General features: G+C 45.5%; 1 protein-coding gene across 6 annotated transcripts in view; it reads right to left on the reverse strand.

The window, feature by feature from the left end:
* Positions 1–13,016: 13,016 nt before the first annotated feature.
* Positions 13,017–16,729, reverse strand: part of LOC311099752 (2-oxoglutarate dehydrogenase complex component E1-like) — a 43,430-nt gene continuing 39,717 nt past the window's right edge. For all 6 annotated transcript variants that reach the window (XM_084140493.1, XM_084140491.1, XM_084140496.1 and 3 more), the window contains 8 exons: positions 16,300–16,427; positions 15,937–16,115; positions 15,634–15,705; positions 15,350–15,478; positions 15,189–15,261; positions 14,551–14,714; positions 14,255–14,409; positions 13,017–14,091 (listed from right to left, as the gene is read on the reverse strand). In XM_084140493.1, the coding sequence (XP_083996619.1) occupies positions 13,971–14,091; positions 14,255–14,409; positions 14,551–14,714; positions 15,189–15,261; positions 15,350–15,478; positions 15,634–15,705; positions 15,937–16,115; positions 16,300–16,427 (1,021 nt within the window). In that variant the 3' untranslated portion in view covers positions 13,017–13,970. The remainder of the gene's footprint in view (positions 14,092–14,254; positions 14,410–14,550; positions 14,715–15,188; positions 15,262–15,349; positions 15,479–15,633; positions 15,706–15,936; positions 16,116–16,299; positions 16,428–16,729) is intronic.

The raw sequence follows: 16,729 nt of genomic DNA on the forward strand, positions 1-16,729 counted from the left end.
AAGCATTGTAGAGGGAGAGAGGGGGTAGAAGCAGTGTAGAGGGAGAGAGGGGGGAGAAGCAGTGTAGAGGGAGAGAGGGGGGAGAAGCAGTGTAGAGGGAGAGAGGGGGTAGAGGGGTTTAGAGGGAGAGAGGGAAGAGAAGCAGTGTAGAGGGAGAGAGGGGGGAGAAGCAGTGTAGAGGGAGAGAGGGGGGAGAAGCAGTGTAGAGGGAGAGAGGGGGTAGAAGCAGTGTAGAGGGAGAGAGGGGGGAGAGGGGTGTAGAGGGAGAGAGGGGGGAGAAGCAGTGTAGAGGGAGAGAGGGGGGAGAGGGGTGTAGAGGGAGAGAGGGGGGAGAAGCAGTGTAGAGGGAGAGAGGGGGGAGAAGCAGTGTAGAGGGAGAGAGGGGGGAGAAGCAGTGTAGAGGGAGAGAGGGAAGAGAAGCAGTGTAGAGGGAGAGAGGGGGGAGAAGCAGTGTAGAGGGAGAGAGGGGGGAGAAGCAGTGTAGAGGGAGAGAGGGGGGAGAAGCAGTGTAGAGGGAGAGAGGGGGAGAAGCAGTGTAGAGGGAGAGAGGGGGGAGAAGCAGTGTAGAGGGAGAGAGGGGGGAGAAGCAGTGTAGAGGGAGAGAGGGGGGAGAAGCAGTGTAGAGGGAGAGAGGGGGGAGAGGGGTGTAGAGGGAGAGAGGGGGGAGAAGCAGTGTAGAGGGAGAGAGGGGGGAGAGGGGTGTAGAGGGAGAGAGGGGGGAGAAGCAGTGTAGAGGGAGAGAGGGGGGAGAAGCAGTGTAGAGGGAGAGAGGGGGGATAAGCAGTTTAGAGGGAGAGAGGGGGGAGAGGGGTGTAGAGGGAGAGAGGGGGGTAGAGGGGTGTAGAAAGAGAGGGGATGGAGAGGCGGGGGGGGGGTGAAATAGAGGGAGACAGTGGGGTGGAGAGAGAATGACAGAGAGGGGGGTGGAGAGGGACGGGGGGGTGGAGAGGGAACGACAGAGAGGGGGTGGAGAGGGACGGGGGGTGGAGAGGGAACGACAGAGAGGGGGTGGAGAGGGACGGGGGGGTGGAGAGGGAACGACAGAGAGGGGGTGGAGAGGGACGGGGGGGTGGAGAGGGAACGACAGAGAGGGGGTGGAGAGGGACGGGGGGGTGGAGAGGGAACGACAGAGAGGGGGTGGAGAGGGACGGGGGGTGGAGAGGGAACGACAGAGAGGGGGTGGAGAGGGACGGGGGGTGGAGAGGGAACGACAGAGAGGGGGTGGAGAGGGACGGGGGGTGGAGAGGGAACGACAGAGAGGGGGTGGAGAGGGACGGGGGGGTGGAGAGGGAACGACAGAGAGGGGGTGGAGAGGGACGGGGGGTGGAGAGGGAACGACAGAGAGGGGGTGGAGAGGGACGGGGGGTGGAGAGGGAACGACAGAGAGGGGGGTGGAGAGGGACGGGGGGTGGAGAGGGAACGACAGAGAGGGGGTGGAGAGGGACGGGGGGGTGGAGAGGGAACGACAGAGAGGGGGGTGGAGAGGGAGAGATAAATAGAGACAGAGGTTGTTGAGGACTGAGGAGAACAATAGATGAGAGGTGCTGTTAAGCATGGCTGAACAGAGCTGCCCTCTCCTGATGTCAGGTCAGAGCAATACACAAGGGAACGTGTGTGTGTGAGAGAGAGAGAGAGGGAGGGGAGAAAGTGTCTGGGGACGACAAAGCCAGCGTCTGCAGACCATGGTGTCTGATGAAACCGTCACACAAGACTGAGTACACAGTTACTACTCTGCTTATAGACGCCTTATAGATGATTCATAAACAGTAGTGGTTATAAACTAAAGCTGGTTTCTGTATGCGCACATGTGTATGCGTGTGTGTGTGTGTGGGGGGGGGGTCAGACACGCACGTACGCACGCACACACTCACACACACACCTTATACATGGGCACTGCATCTCAGTGCTACAGGCGTCACTACAGACCCTGGTTCGATTCCAGGCTGTATCACAACCCGACCATGATTGGAGTCCCATAGGGCGGCGCACAATTGGCCCAGCGTCGTCCGGGTTTGGCCAGGGTAGGCCGTCATTGTAAATAAGAATTTGTTCTTAACTGACTTGCCTAGTTAAATAAAGGTTAAAAAAAAAATATATATATATATATATACACTACCGTTCAAAAGTTTGGGGTCACTTAGAAATGTCCTTGTTTTTGAAAGAAAATATATTTTTTTGTCCATTAAAATAACATCAAATTGATCAGAAATACAGTGTAGACATTGTTCATGTTGTAAATGGCTATTGTAGCTGGAAACGCCTGATTTTTTATGGAATATCTACATAGGCGTACAGAGGCCCATTATCAGCAACCATCAGTCCTGTGTTCCAATGGCACGTTGTGTTTGCTAATCCAAGTTTATAATTTTAAAAGGCTAATTGATCATTAGAAAACCCATTTGCAAATATGTTACCACAGCTGAAAACTGTTGTGCTGAAAAAGCCATTTCTCAGACTGTCCATCTTAATCTTTTCTTTTTATTGGCCAGTCTGAGATATGGCTTTTTCTTTGCAACTCTGCCTAGAAGGTCAGCATCCCGGAGTCGCCTCTTCACTGTTGACGTTGAGACTGATGTTTTGCGTGTACTATTTAATGAAGCTGCCAGTTGAGGACCTGTGAGGCGCCTGTTTCTCAAACTGGACATTCTAATGTATTTGTCATTTTGCCTCCCACTCCTCTTTCTATTCTGGTTAGAGCCAGTTTGCGCTGTTCTGTGAAGGTAGTAGTACACAGCGTTGTACGAGATCTTCAGTTTCTTGGCAATTTCTCGCATGGAATAGCCTTCATTTCTCAGAACTAGAATAGACTGACGAGTTTCAGAAGAAAGTTATTTGTTTCTGGCCATTTTGAGCCTGTAATCGAACCCACAATTGCTGATGTTCCAGATACTCAGCTAGTCTCAAGAAGGCCAGTTTTATTGCTTCTTTAATCAGCACAACAGTTTTCAGCTGTGCTAACATAATTGCAAAAGGGTTTTCTAATGATCAATTAGCCTTTTAAAATGATAAACTTGGATTAGCAAACACAACGTGCCATTGGAACACAGGACTGATGGTTGCTGATAATGGGCCTCTGTACGCCTATTTGAGATATTCCATAAAAAATCAGCAGTTTCCAGCTACAATAGCCATTTACAACATTAACAATGTCTACACTGTATTTCTGATCAATTTGTTGTTATTTTAATGGACCAAAAAATTGCTTTTCTTTCGTAAACAAGGACATTTCTAAGTGACCCCAAACTTTTGAACGGTAGTGTGTATATACATACAGTCTAACCTCATGTACAACACCAAGTTAGACAGTGGCAGTTACAGAACTGTTCACAGCCCATCACTGGCAGATAGATTTAGAAGCAAGGACACACTGCTCAGTATGCACTGACTTAGGTAAGTCTGTGTGTGTATGTGTGTGTAGAAGTGTCTGCAGCATTCTGCTAGAGGGCAGCATAGCGTGGAGAAAACACTCCGACCTGCAGTTTTCCGTTGCCCTGGAAACAGGTAGATATCCTTTCCTTTTCTTCATCTTACTCGCCGCTATCCATATCAGTGCACCCTCCTCCTCCTCCCCCCATTCCTCCCTCCCTCCTTCTCCAGCCCCCTCCTGTGCCCCCTCCCCTCACAACTTGCCGCAGCGTGAACACACACATACCCCCCCCCACACACACCACCTCCCCACCATTCCAATCCACTGCAGTAATTTAGCAATGTCACATAACATAACAGGAAGAGTCGGCATAACAACCAACTCTTCCTGTCTTCCACTTCACAAACTAGTACACAGAGTGAACACACATACAAGCACATACAAACACACACACAGACAGACACAAACAATCTGAAATGGTCCACCCACACAGACAGTGTGGTGAAAAAGGCGCAACAGTGCCTCTTCAACCTTAGAATGATGAAGAAATTTGGCTTGGCCCCTAAGACCCTCACAAATGCACCATTGAGAGCATCCTGTCGGGCTGTATCACCGCCTGGTACGGCAACTGCACCGTCTGCAACCGCAGGGCTCTTCAGAGGGTGGTGTGGTCTGCACAACGCATCATCGGGGGCACACTGCTTGAACTCCAGGACATCTACAGCACGCCATGTCACAGGAAGGCCAAAAAGATCGTCAAGGACCTCAGACACCCGAGCCATGGCCTGTTCACCCCGTTATCATCCAGAAGGAAAGGTCAGTACAGCTGCATCAAAGCTGGGACTGAGAGACTGAAAAACAGCTTCTATCTCAAGGCCATCAGACTGTTAAATAGCCATCAATAGCCGGCCTCCACCCAGTACCCTGCCCTGAACTTAGACACTGTCACTAGCCGGCTACCACCCAGTTACTCAACCCTGCACCTTAGAGGCTGCTGCCCTATGTAAAGTTGAAGTCGGAAGTTTACATACACCTTAGCCAAATACATTTAATCTCAGTTTTTCACAATTCCTGACATTTAATCCTAGTAAAAATTCCCTGTCTTAGGTCAGTTAGGATCACCACTTTATTTTAAGAATGTGAAATGTCAGAATAATAGCAGAGAGAATGATTTATTTCAGCTTTTATTTCTTTCATCACATTCCCAGTGGGTCAGAAGTTTACATACACTCAATTAGTATTTGGTAGCATTGCCTTTAAATTGTTTAACTTGGGTCAAACGTTTCGGGTAGCCTTCCACAAGCTTCCCACAATAAGTTGGGTGAATTTTGGCCCATTCCTCCTGACAGAGCTGGTGTAACTGAGTCAGGTTTATAGGCCTCCTTGCTCGCACACGCTTTTTCAGTTCTGCCCCCAACTTTTCTATAGGATTGAGGTCAGGGCTTTGTGATGGCCACTCCAATACCTTAACTTTGTTGTCCTTAAGCCATTTTGCCACAACTTTGGAAGTATGCTTGGGGTCATTGTCCATTTGGAAGACCCATTTGCGACCAAGCTTTAACTTCCTGACTGATGTCTTGAGATGTTGCTTCAATATATCCACATAATTTTCCTTCCTCATGATGCCATCTATTTTGTGAAGTGCACCAGTCCTTCCTGCAGCAAAGCACCCCCACAGCATGATGCTGCCACCCCCGTGCTTCACGGTTGGGATGGTGTTCTTCGGCTTGCAAGCCACCCCGATTTCCTCCAAACATAACGATGGTCATTATGGCCAAACAGTTATATTTTTGTTTCATCAGACCAGAGGACATTTCTCCAAAAAGTACGATCTTTGTCCCCATGTACAGTTGCAAACCGTAGTCTGGCTTTTTTATGGTGGTTTTGGAGCAGTGGCTTCTTCCTTGCTGAGCGGCCTTTCAGGTTATGTTGATATAGGACTCGTTTTACTGTGGATATAGATTTTTGTACCTGTTTCCTCCCGCATCTTCACAAGGTCCTTTGCTGTTGTTCTGGGATTGATTTGCACTTTTCACACCAAAGTACGTTCATCTCTAGGAGACAGACCGCGTCACCTTCCTGAGCGGTATATAATATATAATATAATATGCCATTTAGCAGACGCTTTTATCCAAAGCGACTTACAGTCATGCGTGCATACATTTTTTTTGTGTATGGGTGGTCCCGGGGATCGAACCCACTATCTTGGCGTTACAAGCGCCGTGCTCTACCAGCTGAGCTACGGTATGACGGCTGCGTGGTCCCATGGTGTTTATACTTGCGTACTATTGTTTGTACAGATGAACGTGGTACCTTCAGGCGTTTGGAAATTGCTCCCAAGGATGAACCAGACTTGTGGAGGTCTACAATTTTTTTTCTGAGGTCTTGGCTGATTTCTTTTGATTTTCCCATGATGTCAAGCAAAGAGGTACTGAGTTTGAAGGTATGCCTTGAAATACATCCACAGGTACACCTCCAATTGATTCAAATGATGTCAATTAGCCTATCAGAAGCTTCTAATGCCATGACATCATTTTCTGGAATCTTCCAAGCTGTTTAAAGGCACAGTCAACTTAGTGTATGTAAACTTCTGACCCACTGGAATTGTGATACAGTGAATTATAAGTGAAATAATCTGTCTGTAAACAATTGTTGGAAAAATTACTTGTGTCATGCACAAAGTACATGTCCTAACCGACTTGCCAAAACTATAGTTTGTTAACAAGAAATTTGTGGAGTGGTTGAAAAACAAGTTTTAATGACTCCAACCTAAGTGTATGTAAACTTCCGACTTCAACTGTGTGTGTATATATGTATATATATATATATATATACAGTGGGGGAAAAAAGTATTTAGTCAGCCACCAATTGTGCAAGTTCTCCCACGTAAAAAGATGAGAGAGGCCTGTAAATTTCATCATAGGTACACGTCAACTCTGACAGACAAATTGAGGAAAAAAAATCCAGAAAATCACATTGTAGGATTTTTAATGAATTTATTTGCAAATTATGGTGGAAAATAAGTATTTGGTCACCTACAAACAAGCAAGATTTCTGGCTCTCACAGACCTGTAACTTCTTCTTTATGAGGCTCCTCTGTCCTCCACTCGTTACCCGTATTAATGGCACCTGTTTGAACTTGTTATCAGTATAAAAGACACCTGTCCACAACCTCAAACAGTCACACTCCAAACTCCACTATGGCCAAGACCAAAGAGCTGTCAAAGGACACCATAAACAAAATTGTAGACCTGCACCAGGCTGGGAAGACTGAATCTGCAATAGGTAAGCAGCTTGGTTTGAAGAAATCAACTGTGGGAGCAATTATTAGGAAATGGAAGACATACAAGACCACTGATAATCTCCCTCGATCTGGGGCTCCACGCAAGATCTCACCCCGTGGGGTCAAAATGATCACAAGAACGGTGAGCAAAAATCCCAGAACCACACGGGGGGACCTAGTGAATGACCTGCAGAGAGCTGGGACCAAAGTAACAAAGCCTACCATCAGTAACACACTACGCCGCCAGGGACTCAAATCCTGCAGTGCCAGACGTGTCCCCCTGCTTAAGCCAGTACATGTCCAGGCCCGTCTGAAGTTTGCTAGAGTGCATTTGGATGATCCAGAAGAGGATTGGGAGAATGTCATATGGTCAGATGAAACCAAAATACAACTTTTTGGTAAAAACTCAACTCGTCGTGTTTGGAGGACAAAGAAGGCTGAGTTGCATCCAAAGAACACCATACCTACTGTGAAGCATGGGGGTGGAAACATCATGCTTTGGGGCTGTTTTTCTGCAAAGGGACTAGGACGACTGATCCGTGTAAAGGAAAGAATGAATGGGGCCATGTATCGTGAGATTTTGAGTGAAAACCTCCTTTCATCAGCAAGGGCATTGAAGATGAAACGTGGCTGGGTCTTTCAGCATGACAATGATCCCAAACACACCGCCCGGGCAACGAAGGAGTGGCTTCGTAAGAAGCATTTCAAGGTCCTGGAGTGGCCTAGCCAGTCTCCAGATCTCAACCCCATAGAAAATCTTTGGAGGGAGTTGAAAGTCCGTGTTGCCCAGCGACAGCCCCAAAACATCACTGCTCTAGAGGAGATCTGCATGGAGGAATGGGCCAAAATACCAGCAACAGTGTGTGAAAACCTTGTGAAGACTTACAGAAAATGTTTGACCTGTGTCATTGCCAACAAAGGGTATATAACAAAGTATTGAGAAACTTTTGTTATTGACCAAATACTTATTTTCCACCATAATTTGCAAATAAATTCATTAAAAATCCTACAATGTGATTTTCTGGATTTTTTTCCCTCATTTTGTCTGTTATAGTTGATGTGTACCTATGATGAAAATTACAGGCCTCTCTCATCTTTTTAAGTGGGAGAACTTGCACAATTGGTGGCTGACTAAATACCTTTTTCCCCCACTGTATATATATTTATACTCCGGACTCCGACATTGCTCGCCCTAATATTTCTATATTTCTTCATTCCATTCTTTTACTTCTAGATTTGTATACATGTATTGTTGTGTATTGTTATATATTACATCACTGTTGGAGCTAGGAACACAAGCATTTCGCTACACCCACAATAACATCTGCTAAATATGTGTACGTGACCAATAAAATTTGATTTGATTTGAAACACACGCTTACAGGGCGCAGGGTCAAATAGTGCTTCAGTATTGATCTAATTTTCCCCTTTGTGTGTGTGGTTGAGACATGAGGATCACTGCTGCAGCAATCGGACCTCCAGCTAATCTCTAAGCAGAGAAGAGAGGGAGGTAGGGAGAGAAGAGGGAGGAGAGAGAGAGGAGGGAGAGAGAGAAAGAGAGAGAGAGGTGGGGGAGAAAGAGCGGGGACAATAGAGAGAAAAGAAGGAGGAGAACGAGAGAGCGTGTGAATGCCACTGGGTGCATGTGATGATGTCTGTCTGCACTATTATTGGTGGAACTGACGATGGAGACAAAGGGAAGGAAAGCTCTTTTTCCCTCCTCTCTCTCTCTCTCTCTCTCTTTTTCTCTCTCCCTCTCTTTCCATTTCTCTTTCTCCTGTGCTGAGCTTCTGTCTCTTAAATCCTCTAACATTCTTTTATAGATGCTAGATTGACACACACACAAAGTCTTTCTTCATTTTCTGGCCTTTTTTAGTCAGTGTTGTGTTTTTCCGGTTTCTCAGTGCATTCCATTGTGGTGACTCCTCAATGGCCAGGGGTGGAACATTCCACAGAAATGGCTGACCCACAATAATACACACACACACACACACACACACACACACACACACACACACACACACACACACACACACACACACACACACACACACACACACACACACACACACACACACACACACACACACACACACACACACACAGTAAGGCAGGAAGAGTGAGCAAGACCCTCCACCCTCGTTCAGAGTCAGCCACATAAAGTAAGCCTACATACAGAAACACGCACATACAGTGCATTCGGAAAGTATTCAGACCCCTTGACTTTTTCCACATTTTGTTACGTTACAGCCTTATTCTAAAATGGATGAAATTGTTTAGTAAAAAAGAAAATTCCCTCATCAATCTACACAAAATACCACATAATGACAAAGTGTAAACAGGTTTTAGAAATGTTTGCAAATTTAAAAAAATAAAAAACAGAAATACCTTATTTGCATAAGTATTCAGACCCTTTGCTATGAGACTCGAAATTGAGCTCAGGTGCATCCTGTTTCCATTGATCATCCTTGAGATGTTTCTACAACTTGATTGGAGTCCACCTGTGGTAAATTGTATTGATTGGACATGATTTGGAAGGCACACACCTGTCTATATAAGTTCCCAGAGTTGATAGTGCATGTCAGAGCAAAAACCAATGAGGTCGAAGGAATTGTCCATAGAGCTCCGAGACAGGATTGTGTCGAGGCACAGATCTGGGGAAGGGTACCAAAACATTTCTACAGCATTGAAGGTCCCCAAGAACTCAGTGGTCTCCATCATTCTTAAAGGGAAGAAGTTTGGAACCACCAAGACTCTTCCTAGAGCTGGCTGCCCGGCCAAACTGAGCAATCGGGGGAGAAGGGCCTTGGTCAGGGAGGTGACCAAAAACCTGATTGTCACTCTGACAGAGCTCCAGAGTTCTGTGGAGATGGGAGAACCTTCCAGAAGGAGAACTATCTCTGCAGCACTCCACCAATCAGGCCTTTATGGTAGAGTGGCCAGACAGAAGCCACTCCTCAGTAATAGGTACATGACAGCCTTCTTGGAGTTTGCCAAAAGGCACCTAAAGGACTCTCAGACCATGAGAAACAAGTGGCTTCGGGACAAGTCTCTGAATGTCCTTGAGTGGCCCAGCCAGAGCCCGGACTTGAACCCGATCAAACATCTCTGGAGAGACCTGAAAATAGCTGCGCAGCGACGCTACCCATCCAACCTGACAGAGCTTGAGAGGATCTTCAGAGAAGAATGGGAGAAACTCCCCAAATACAGGTGTGCCAAGCTTGTAGCGTCATACCCAAGAAGACTCAAGGCTATAATCGCTGCCAAAGTTTTTGCTTTGTCATTTTGGGTTAGTGTGTGTGGATTGATAAGAAAAACAAAACAATTTAATCCATTTTAGAATAAGGCTGTAACGTAACAAAACGTGGAGAAAGTGAAGGGGTCTGAATACTTTCCGAATGCACTGTACACTCAACTCGTGCATGTAAAGACACAGACATATCCCGCTCCAGCACATGGGTTTTCCCCCTCATATCTGCAGACCACATGCCTAAGGTAAGCCGATACAGCTGCCATCTGCCTATCTGCCCCTCTACACTCACTGCTGCAGACTGGCCTACTGACCCTACACACCTGTCTCTGTGTGCCCTGACTGCATGCACGCACGCACACACACACACACACACACACACACACACACACACACACACAAAGTAGAGGCCCACACATGCGCCACACACACACGTACTGTTCCACACACACACACACAAACGCACACCCACACACACAGCCCCTCCATCTGCTCAGAAACATGTTGATGAAAGACAGATGCTGTGTCCTAAAAGCCCTTGCCTCCTATTCTGTGTTTTCAGATCAGAGCAAATGGGAAACGCTGTGCTGCAGTATGAGGAAGCGCATAGCCTGTGGATTACTGTACATCACTACCACCTTCTGTTCAAGAGCGGAATTGATGATTACTCTTTCACAAAGCCAACTTGCATGTTGTTGTGATGATTATGACAGATAGGCCTAATAATCATGCGTTTATTCGTGCTAAATGCAGGGGCGCAACTTTCACTGTGGATGGGGGGGGATACAAACGAGGCAACTGCTTTGGACCATGCGGACGCCTCCGAGCGGTCGGGTAGGCTGTTTGGGGTGTTTATCTGATTGAAACAAAAAGTATAAAAATTATGTCCCCCCCACTTCTGAAACCAAAGTTGCGCCCCTGGCTAAATGTACAATGATACATTAACAAAAGTGCAAATTGAACAAAAGGTGAGTCAATTTATGGCTTTATATGTCACAGGTGACGTGCTTGAAAATATCCCTACCAACCTAGACTACATTTCACTTGAATTTTCAGAATTGCTCCACTTTCACGTTCGGTCAGCGAAGCTTTCTAGATCCGTTCTGGAACAAAACATAGGCTATTTATACTGTTCAGAAATAAACTGCATCGGCATCATTCAACTGAAATTACTTATCCGATGCCATTGCCATCATATTCTGGTTATCTTCTGGTTATATTCTTATCACTTATCAAAGTGTCAATATGACAACATGATTATATAGATTAATCTGGATTAACCTGACTTAATTTCGATGTTTTTTCAAAGACAAACAAACGAAATATATACTGAACAAAAATGTAAACGCAACATGCAACAATTTCAACAATTTTACTGAGTTACAGTTCATATAAGGAAATCAGTCAATTGAAATAAATAAATTAGGCCCTATTCTATGGATTTCACATGACTGGGCAGGGGCGCAGCCATGGATGGGCCTGGGAGAGCATAGGCCCACCCACTGAGGAGCCAGGCCCAGCCAATCAGAATGAGTTTTCCCCACAAAAGGGCTTTATTACAGACAGAAATACTCCTCAATTTCATCAGTTGTCCAAGTGGCTGGTCTCAGACGATCCCGCAGCTGAAGAAGCTAGATGTGGAGGTCCTGGGCTGGCGTGATTACACGTGGTCTGCGGTTATGAGGCCGGTTAGACATACTGCCAAATTCTCTAAAATGACGTTGGAGGCAGCTTATGGTAGATAAATTAACATTAAATTATCTGGCAACAGCTCTGGTGGACATTCCTGCAGTCAGCATGCCAATTGCACACTCCCTCAAAACTGTTGCGTGACAAAACTGCACATTTTAGAGTGGCCTTTTATTGTCCCCAGCACAAGGTACACCTGTGTAATGATCATGCTGTTTAATCAGCTTCTTGATATGCCACACCTGTCAGGTGGATGGATTATCTTGGCAAAGGATAAATGCGCACTAACAGGGATGTAAACAAATTTGTGCACAAAATTTGAGAGAAATAAGCTTTTTGTGCGTATTGAAGATTTCTGGGATCTTTTATTTCAGCTCATGAAACATGGGACCATCATTTTACATGTTGTGTTTATATTTTTGTTCAGTATATATATATATATATATATATATATATATATATATATATATATATATATATATATATATATATATATATGATATATGTTTTACATTTTGGCGACCCCATTGCAGTTCCCCCATGACCCCGACTTTGAATACTACTATTGTAGAGCATCTCTGACACAATGACCCTCCTCCACAAGAGTCCAGACCACATTTACTCAGACCCGCAATATCTTGTTTTTTTTGTCTACACTGCTTTTGATGAGCTGTGTAAGCTGTGGTAAAGTTCCCCTTACTAGAGAGATACTTTAGTATGCTCTTTTCTTTTCTTCCTTTTTGCCCCAAAAAATGGCAGTGTTTCAATCTTGTGCATTCACATTGATCTCAATGTACCAGTGTACTCACTTTGATGAAAGCCTATATACTGAATAACAACTGTATTTATATATTTTCTCATTATAAAACCATGTATTGTTTATGAATTACAATAAATTAGACTCTGGTGTCAATCTCAGTTTATGTAGTACTAGTGATATGATAAACTAAAAGGCGTTCAGCTCATTTTGATACAACTAATTTTCTGGTGCATTGAGAAAGCTATATCAGTAGTTAGATATGGCTTATTATGTTTTTAATAAGCAGTTATACCATGCCCATTCCAAGTTGATGTTCCTATTATGAAGTACAAAATATGAAGTTGTTTGAGTATAAAAACTTTCTGGCTTACTAATTTATACTTTTTTGTGATTTAACCCTCTGGTGATGGCCACCCCAATGTAACCAAAAACTGGGCACTATCTGTTAAGTGTACTGTAAAAAAACAAAAGTCCACAATGATCATTCTTTCTCAAAACATTATGAATAAATTCCTTCATTGATGACGTCACTATGTTAAAATAAACAGAGCATTGTGGAGCCCTGTATTGTGACTGACTGCTGACACACACAATATATGTTATTAGTAAGTTATTAATATGTAAGATATTATGATAACTGAAAAGTATTTTAAGGCTCACACGATGACACAGACAATGTCTTTATTGAATGAATACATGATAAAAGAACAAACATAAAACACTATCCGAAAATAAATAAATCCTTTACTTAGTCCCAAAGAGATCCCCACCAGACCAGTAGGCATTTTTTACCTTGTCTCTTCATAAATTAGTGGAGCTTATACACTGTTTTTATATAATATAATAGTAATTTCTCATCTCCCAACAGTTTGTTTACATTTGGCACAGGGGGTGGAAGAGAGGGAGAAGAAGGGAGGAGAAAAGAGAAGGAGGTGAGTGGTCAAGAGGAGAGAAAGAAGAAGAGGGGAATGAAAGAGATGATGAGTGGGAAGAATAAAGGAAAGAGGATTAAAACAGAGGAAGAGAGGGATGGAGAAGATGGAGAATGAGTAGGGAGAGAGGAAAATGGAGGGCATTTGTATGGTTGAATACATTCCTCATAAAATTGATCCATTGTCAGACTGCATGGACCTATGGTCAGTCAGTGTGCATATCAATGTATCTAAAGTCTTTCATAGCAGACAGTTCATAGTGTGTCTTGATATATAAATAATATAGAGAAACTGAAGGAGGGTTCAGGGGAAGTGTATTAAGACTATCCAGTGTATGCTGGTTTAGGGATAAGGGTAGGGTTAAAGGTGTTGGGTTTAGAGTGTAGGGTATAAGTGTGCTAAGACTCAAGTGTATGCATCCAGGTTAAAACCTGACTAAAAAGCGGTGTAACCTGTAAAGCAGGTGAGGTAAGGGTAGTGTGTAGAGTATAGGGCAGGGGTATTCAACTCTTGCCCTACGAGGTCCGGAGCCTGCTGGTTTTCTTTTCTACCGGATAATTAATTGCACCCACCAGGTCGAAATCAGTCCCTGATTAGAGGGGGACAATGAAAAAACGCAGTGGAACTGGCTTCGAGGTTCAGAGTTGAGTTTGAGGGGTATTGGGCATAGGGATTATGGTATAAGTGTGTTAGGACTGTCCAGTGAATGCATCTAGGTTAAGAGCTGTATCTAGGAAGCGTTGTAACTCCACCAGGTGAGCTGCTTTGTTCCCAGTAGCTGGAGCTGCTGCTGGCCCACGACCAGCATACCTACACACACACACACACACACACACACACATACACACACAAACATGAGAAAGAAGCGAGCACACAATTAATACAAAACACAACTCTACCCCCACGTTTTATCAGAAATTTCATTGGTATCTTCCCCTGTGAGCAGGTGTGAGTGAAGAAGGGTGGGTCGTACCAAACGGGGCGGGTGCGGTCGACGGTGGTGCGGAGGCGGGGTTTGACGTAGTCATAGTAACCCTGGTTCTTGTGCTCTTCCTGGCACCACACCAGGTCAGCGTTGGGATAACGATCTGTCTCAACCTTCACCTGGTCAAACGGGAAGGGAGAGAGCTGGAGGAGAGAGAGAAGAGAGAGAGAGGGAGGAGAGAGATAGATGGAGGAGAGAGGTGAGATTGGAAGTGTGTGTTTGTGTGTGTATGCCTGAGTGTGTGCACTGTACCTGTGTGCGTGTATGCATGCGTGTGTGTATACCTGCTCTATGCGTGCAATGGCCACAGTATCGTCCATGCCTCTGTTCTTGCGTTCTCGGGTCAGTTCATAGTAGACCTTCCCAGTACAGAACACAATCCTCTTCACCCCATCTGGCTTCTCACACACAGGACCACTGTCTGGGATCAGACGCTGGAAGTGGGTACCTGAAAGACACACACACAAACACATTATAGAAACACACACATGTATGGTACACACATACATGTACACACACACACACACACACACACACACACATTCGACTCTCATTGGTCTGATAAGCAGTATTTAAATAGTATCTGTTTTCTTTCAAATACTCGCCTGGTGCAATGGAACCAAATGGAATAGTCCCAAAAGTGCAACCCCCGCCCAGGCTCAGTCAAACGCTCAAGGCATTTGATAGAAAGCAAATACCATTTGACTCAGGTCTGGTGACAAGCAGACACTTCAGACAATCATTCTCATCCCATTCCACCAGATAACTTAGCTAAGATAACTTTTCTACCATCTAACTTAACGACAGTACTGTATGTCAGATGTTAGAAGCAGCCATCATGACCATAGCTAGCTCCCAACCTCCTCGCCTTGCTAACCTAAATCATCCCTCATCTCTCTCCATTCCTCCCTCTCTCCCTCACCTGGCAGCATGTCGTCAAAGCTGGACTTGGCATCAGGGTGGCGCAGCAGAGACTTGGGGGTGAAGACTATCAGCTGGAAGACAGAGAAAAAGAGGAGAGATGTGGTGTGTGTGTGTGTGTGTGTGTGTGTGCATGTGTGTGTGTGCATGTGTGGCACTCACAGGCTTCCTGAAGGGCTGTAGAATTTGTCTGCGGAGGACGTGGAAGTAGTTAGCAGGTGTAGAGCAGTTGACTATGATCCAGTTACAGTCATACAGCTGACGCACAGCAAACTCCTCAGCGGAGAATTTCTATACATGAAAGAAGGGACAGGTCATACACACACACACATGCACGCGCACGCGCACGCGTACGCGCACGCGCACGCGCACGCGCACACGCACACGCACACGCACACACACACACACACACACACACACACACACACACACACACACACACTTACAGGGTATGCATCCGGGTCTTCATTACACATCTGCAGGAACCTCTCTGGTCGGGCCGACGAGTGCTCTGGACCCTGAGTATAGGATCATGGGATACGTAGTTTATCAGCAATTTGTGACCACAGACAATGTTCTTCAAAGCGAAGACAGACTTATAGATAAGTGATGGGAGCAGCAGTGCTATTCTGTTCTCAGAGACTGAGGCAGACAAACAGACAGACGGGTGGACGGACACACACTCACACAGGTTTACACTCACATACTCTGCCTCACAGATGGATGGACGGACAGACAGTAGTTCCTACCATTCCTTCCATGCCATGGGGTAGCAGGAGGACTATTCCGTTCTGTCTGACCCACTTGGCCTGTCCTGGGCAGATGAACTGGTCTATGATACACTGGGCTGTGTTGTGGAAGTCTCCAAACTGGGCCTCCCACAGAACCAGAGCATTGGGACTGGCCATGGCAAAACCCAGCTCGAAACCTAGAGGGGGGGAGGAAAGGAGAGAGAGAGATGTTCAAGTCAGAAAGCATGAGGTTACTAAAAAAACAGACAACCCCTCATAATGCTGTGGCGTGCTGTACCGTAACGAGTGCAAAATAAAAGACTGCGTCTGCATGTCTGCGTACATGTACGTGTGTGTGTGTTTATGTGTCTGTGTACTAACCCAGTACTCCGTACTCTGACAGAGAGCTGTTACAGACAGTGTATGGAGCCTGGTTAGGAGCGATGTGGTTCATGGGAATACAGATCCTCTTATCTACATTCTGGTCATGGAGAACATGGTGTCTGTGACTGTAGAGGGGGAGATGGAGAGATGGAGAGAGAGAGAGAAGGAGAGAGAGAGAGATGTATGGGTAGAGGAAAGAGAGGAAGGGGAGAGGGAGAGGTGTGGGTAGAAGAAGCGAGAGAGAGAGATGGAGAGGGAGAAAGAGAGTAAATAAGAGTTAATACACCACCAAGAGTTAATACACCACCAAGAGTTAATACACCACCAAGAGTTAATACACCACCAAGATGTGACAATAACGCTCCAGTATGGCACCCAGGTCTCCCAGGTCTCCCAGCCCACCAACACAACCAACTTGAGAAGATCC

The sequence above is a fragment of the Coregonus lavaretus genome, assembly GCF_964263955.1.
Source record: "Coregonus lavaretus genome assembly, chromosome: 24".
NCBI lineage: Eukaryota > Metazoa > Chordata > Actinopteri > Salmoniformes > Salmonidae > Coregonus > Coregonus lavaretus.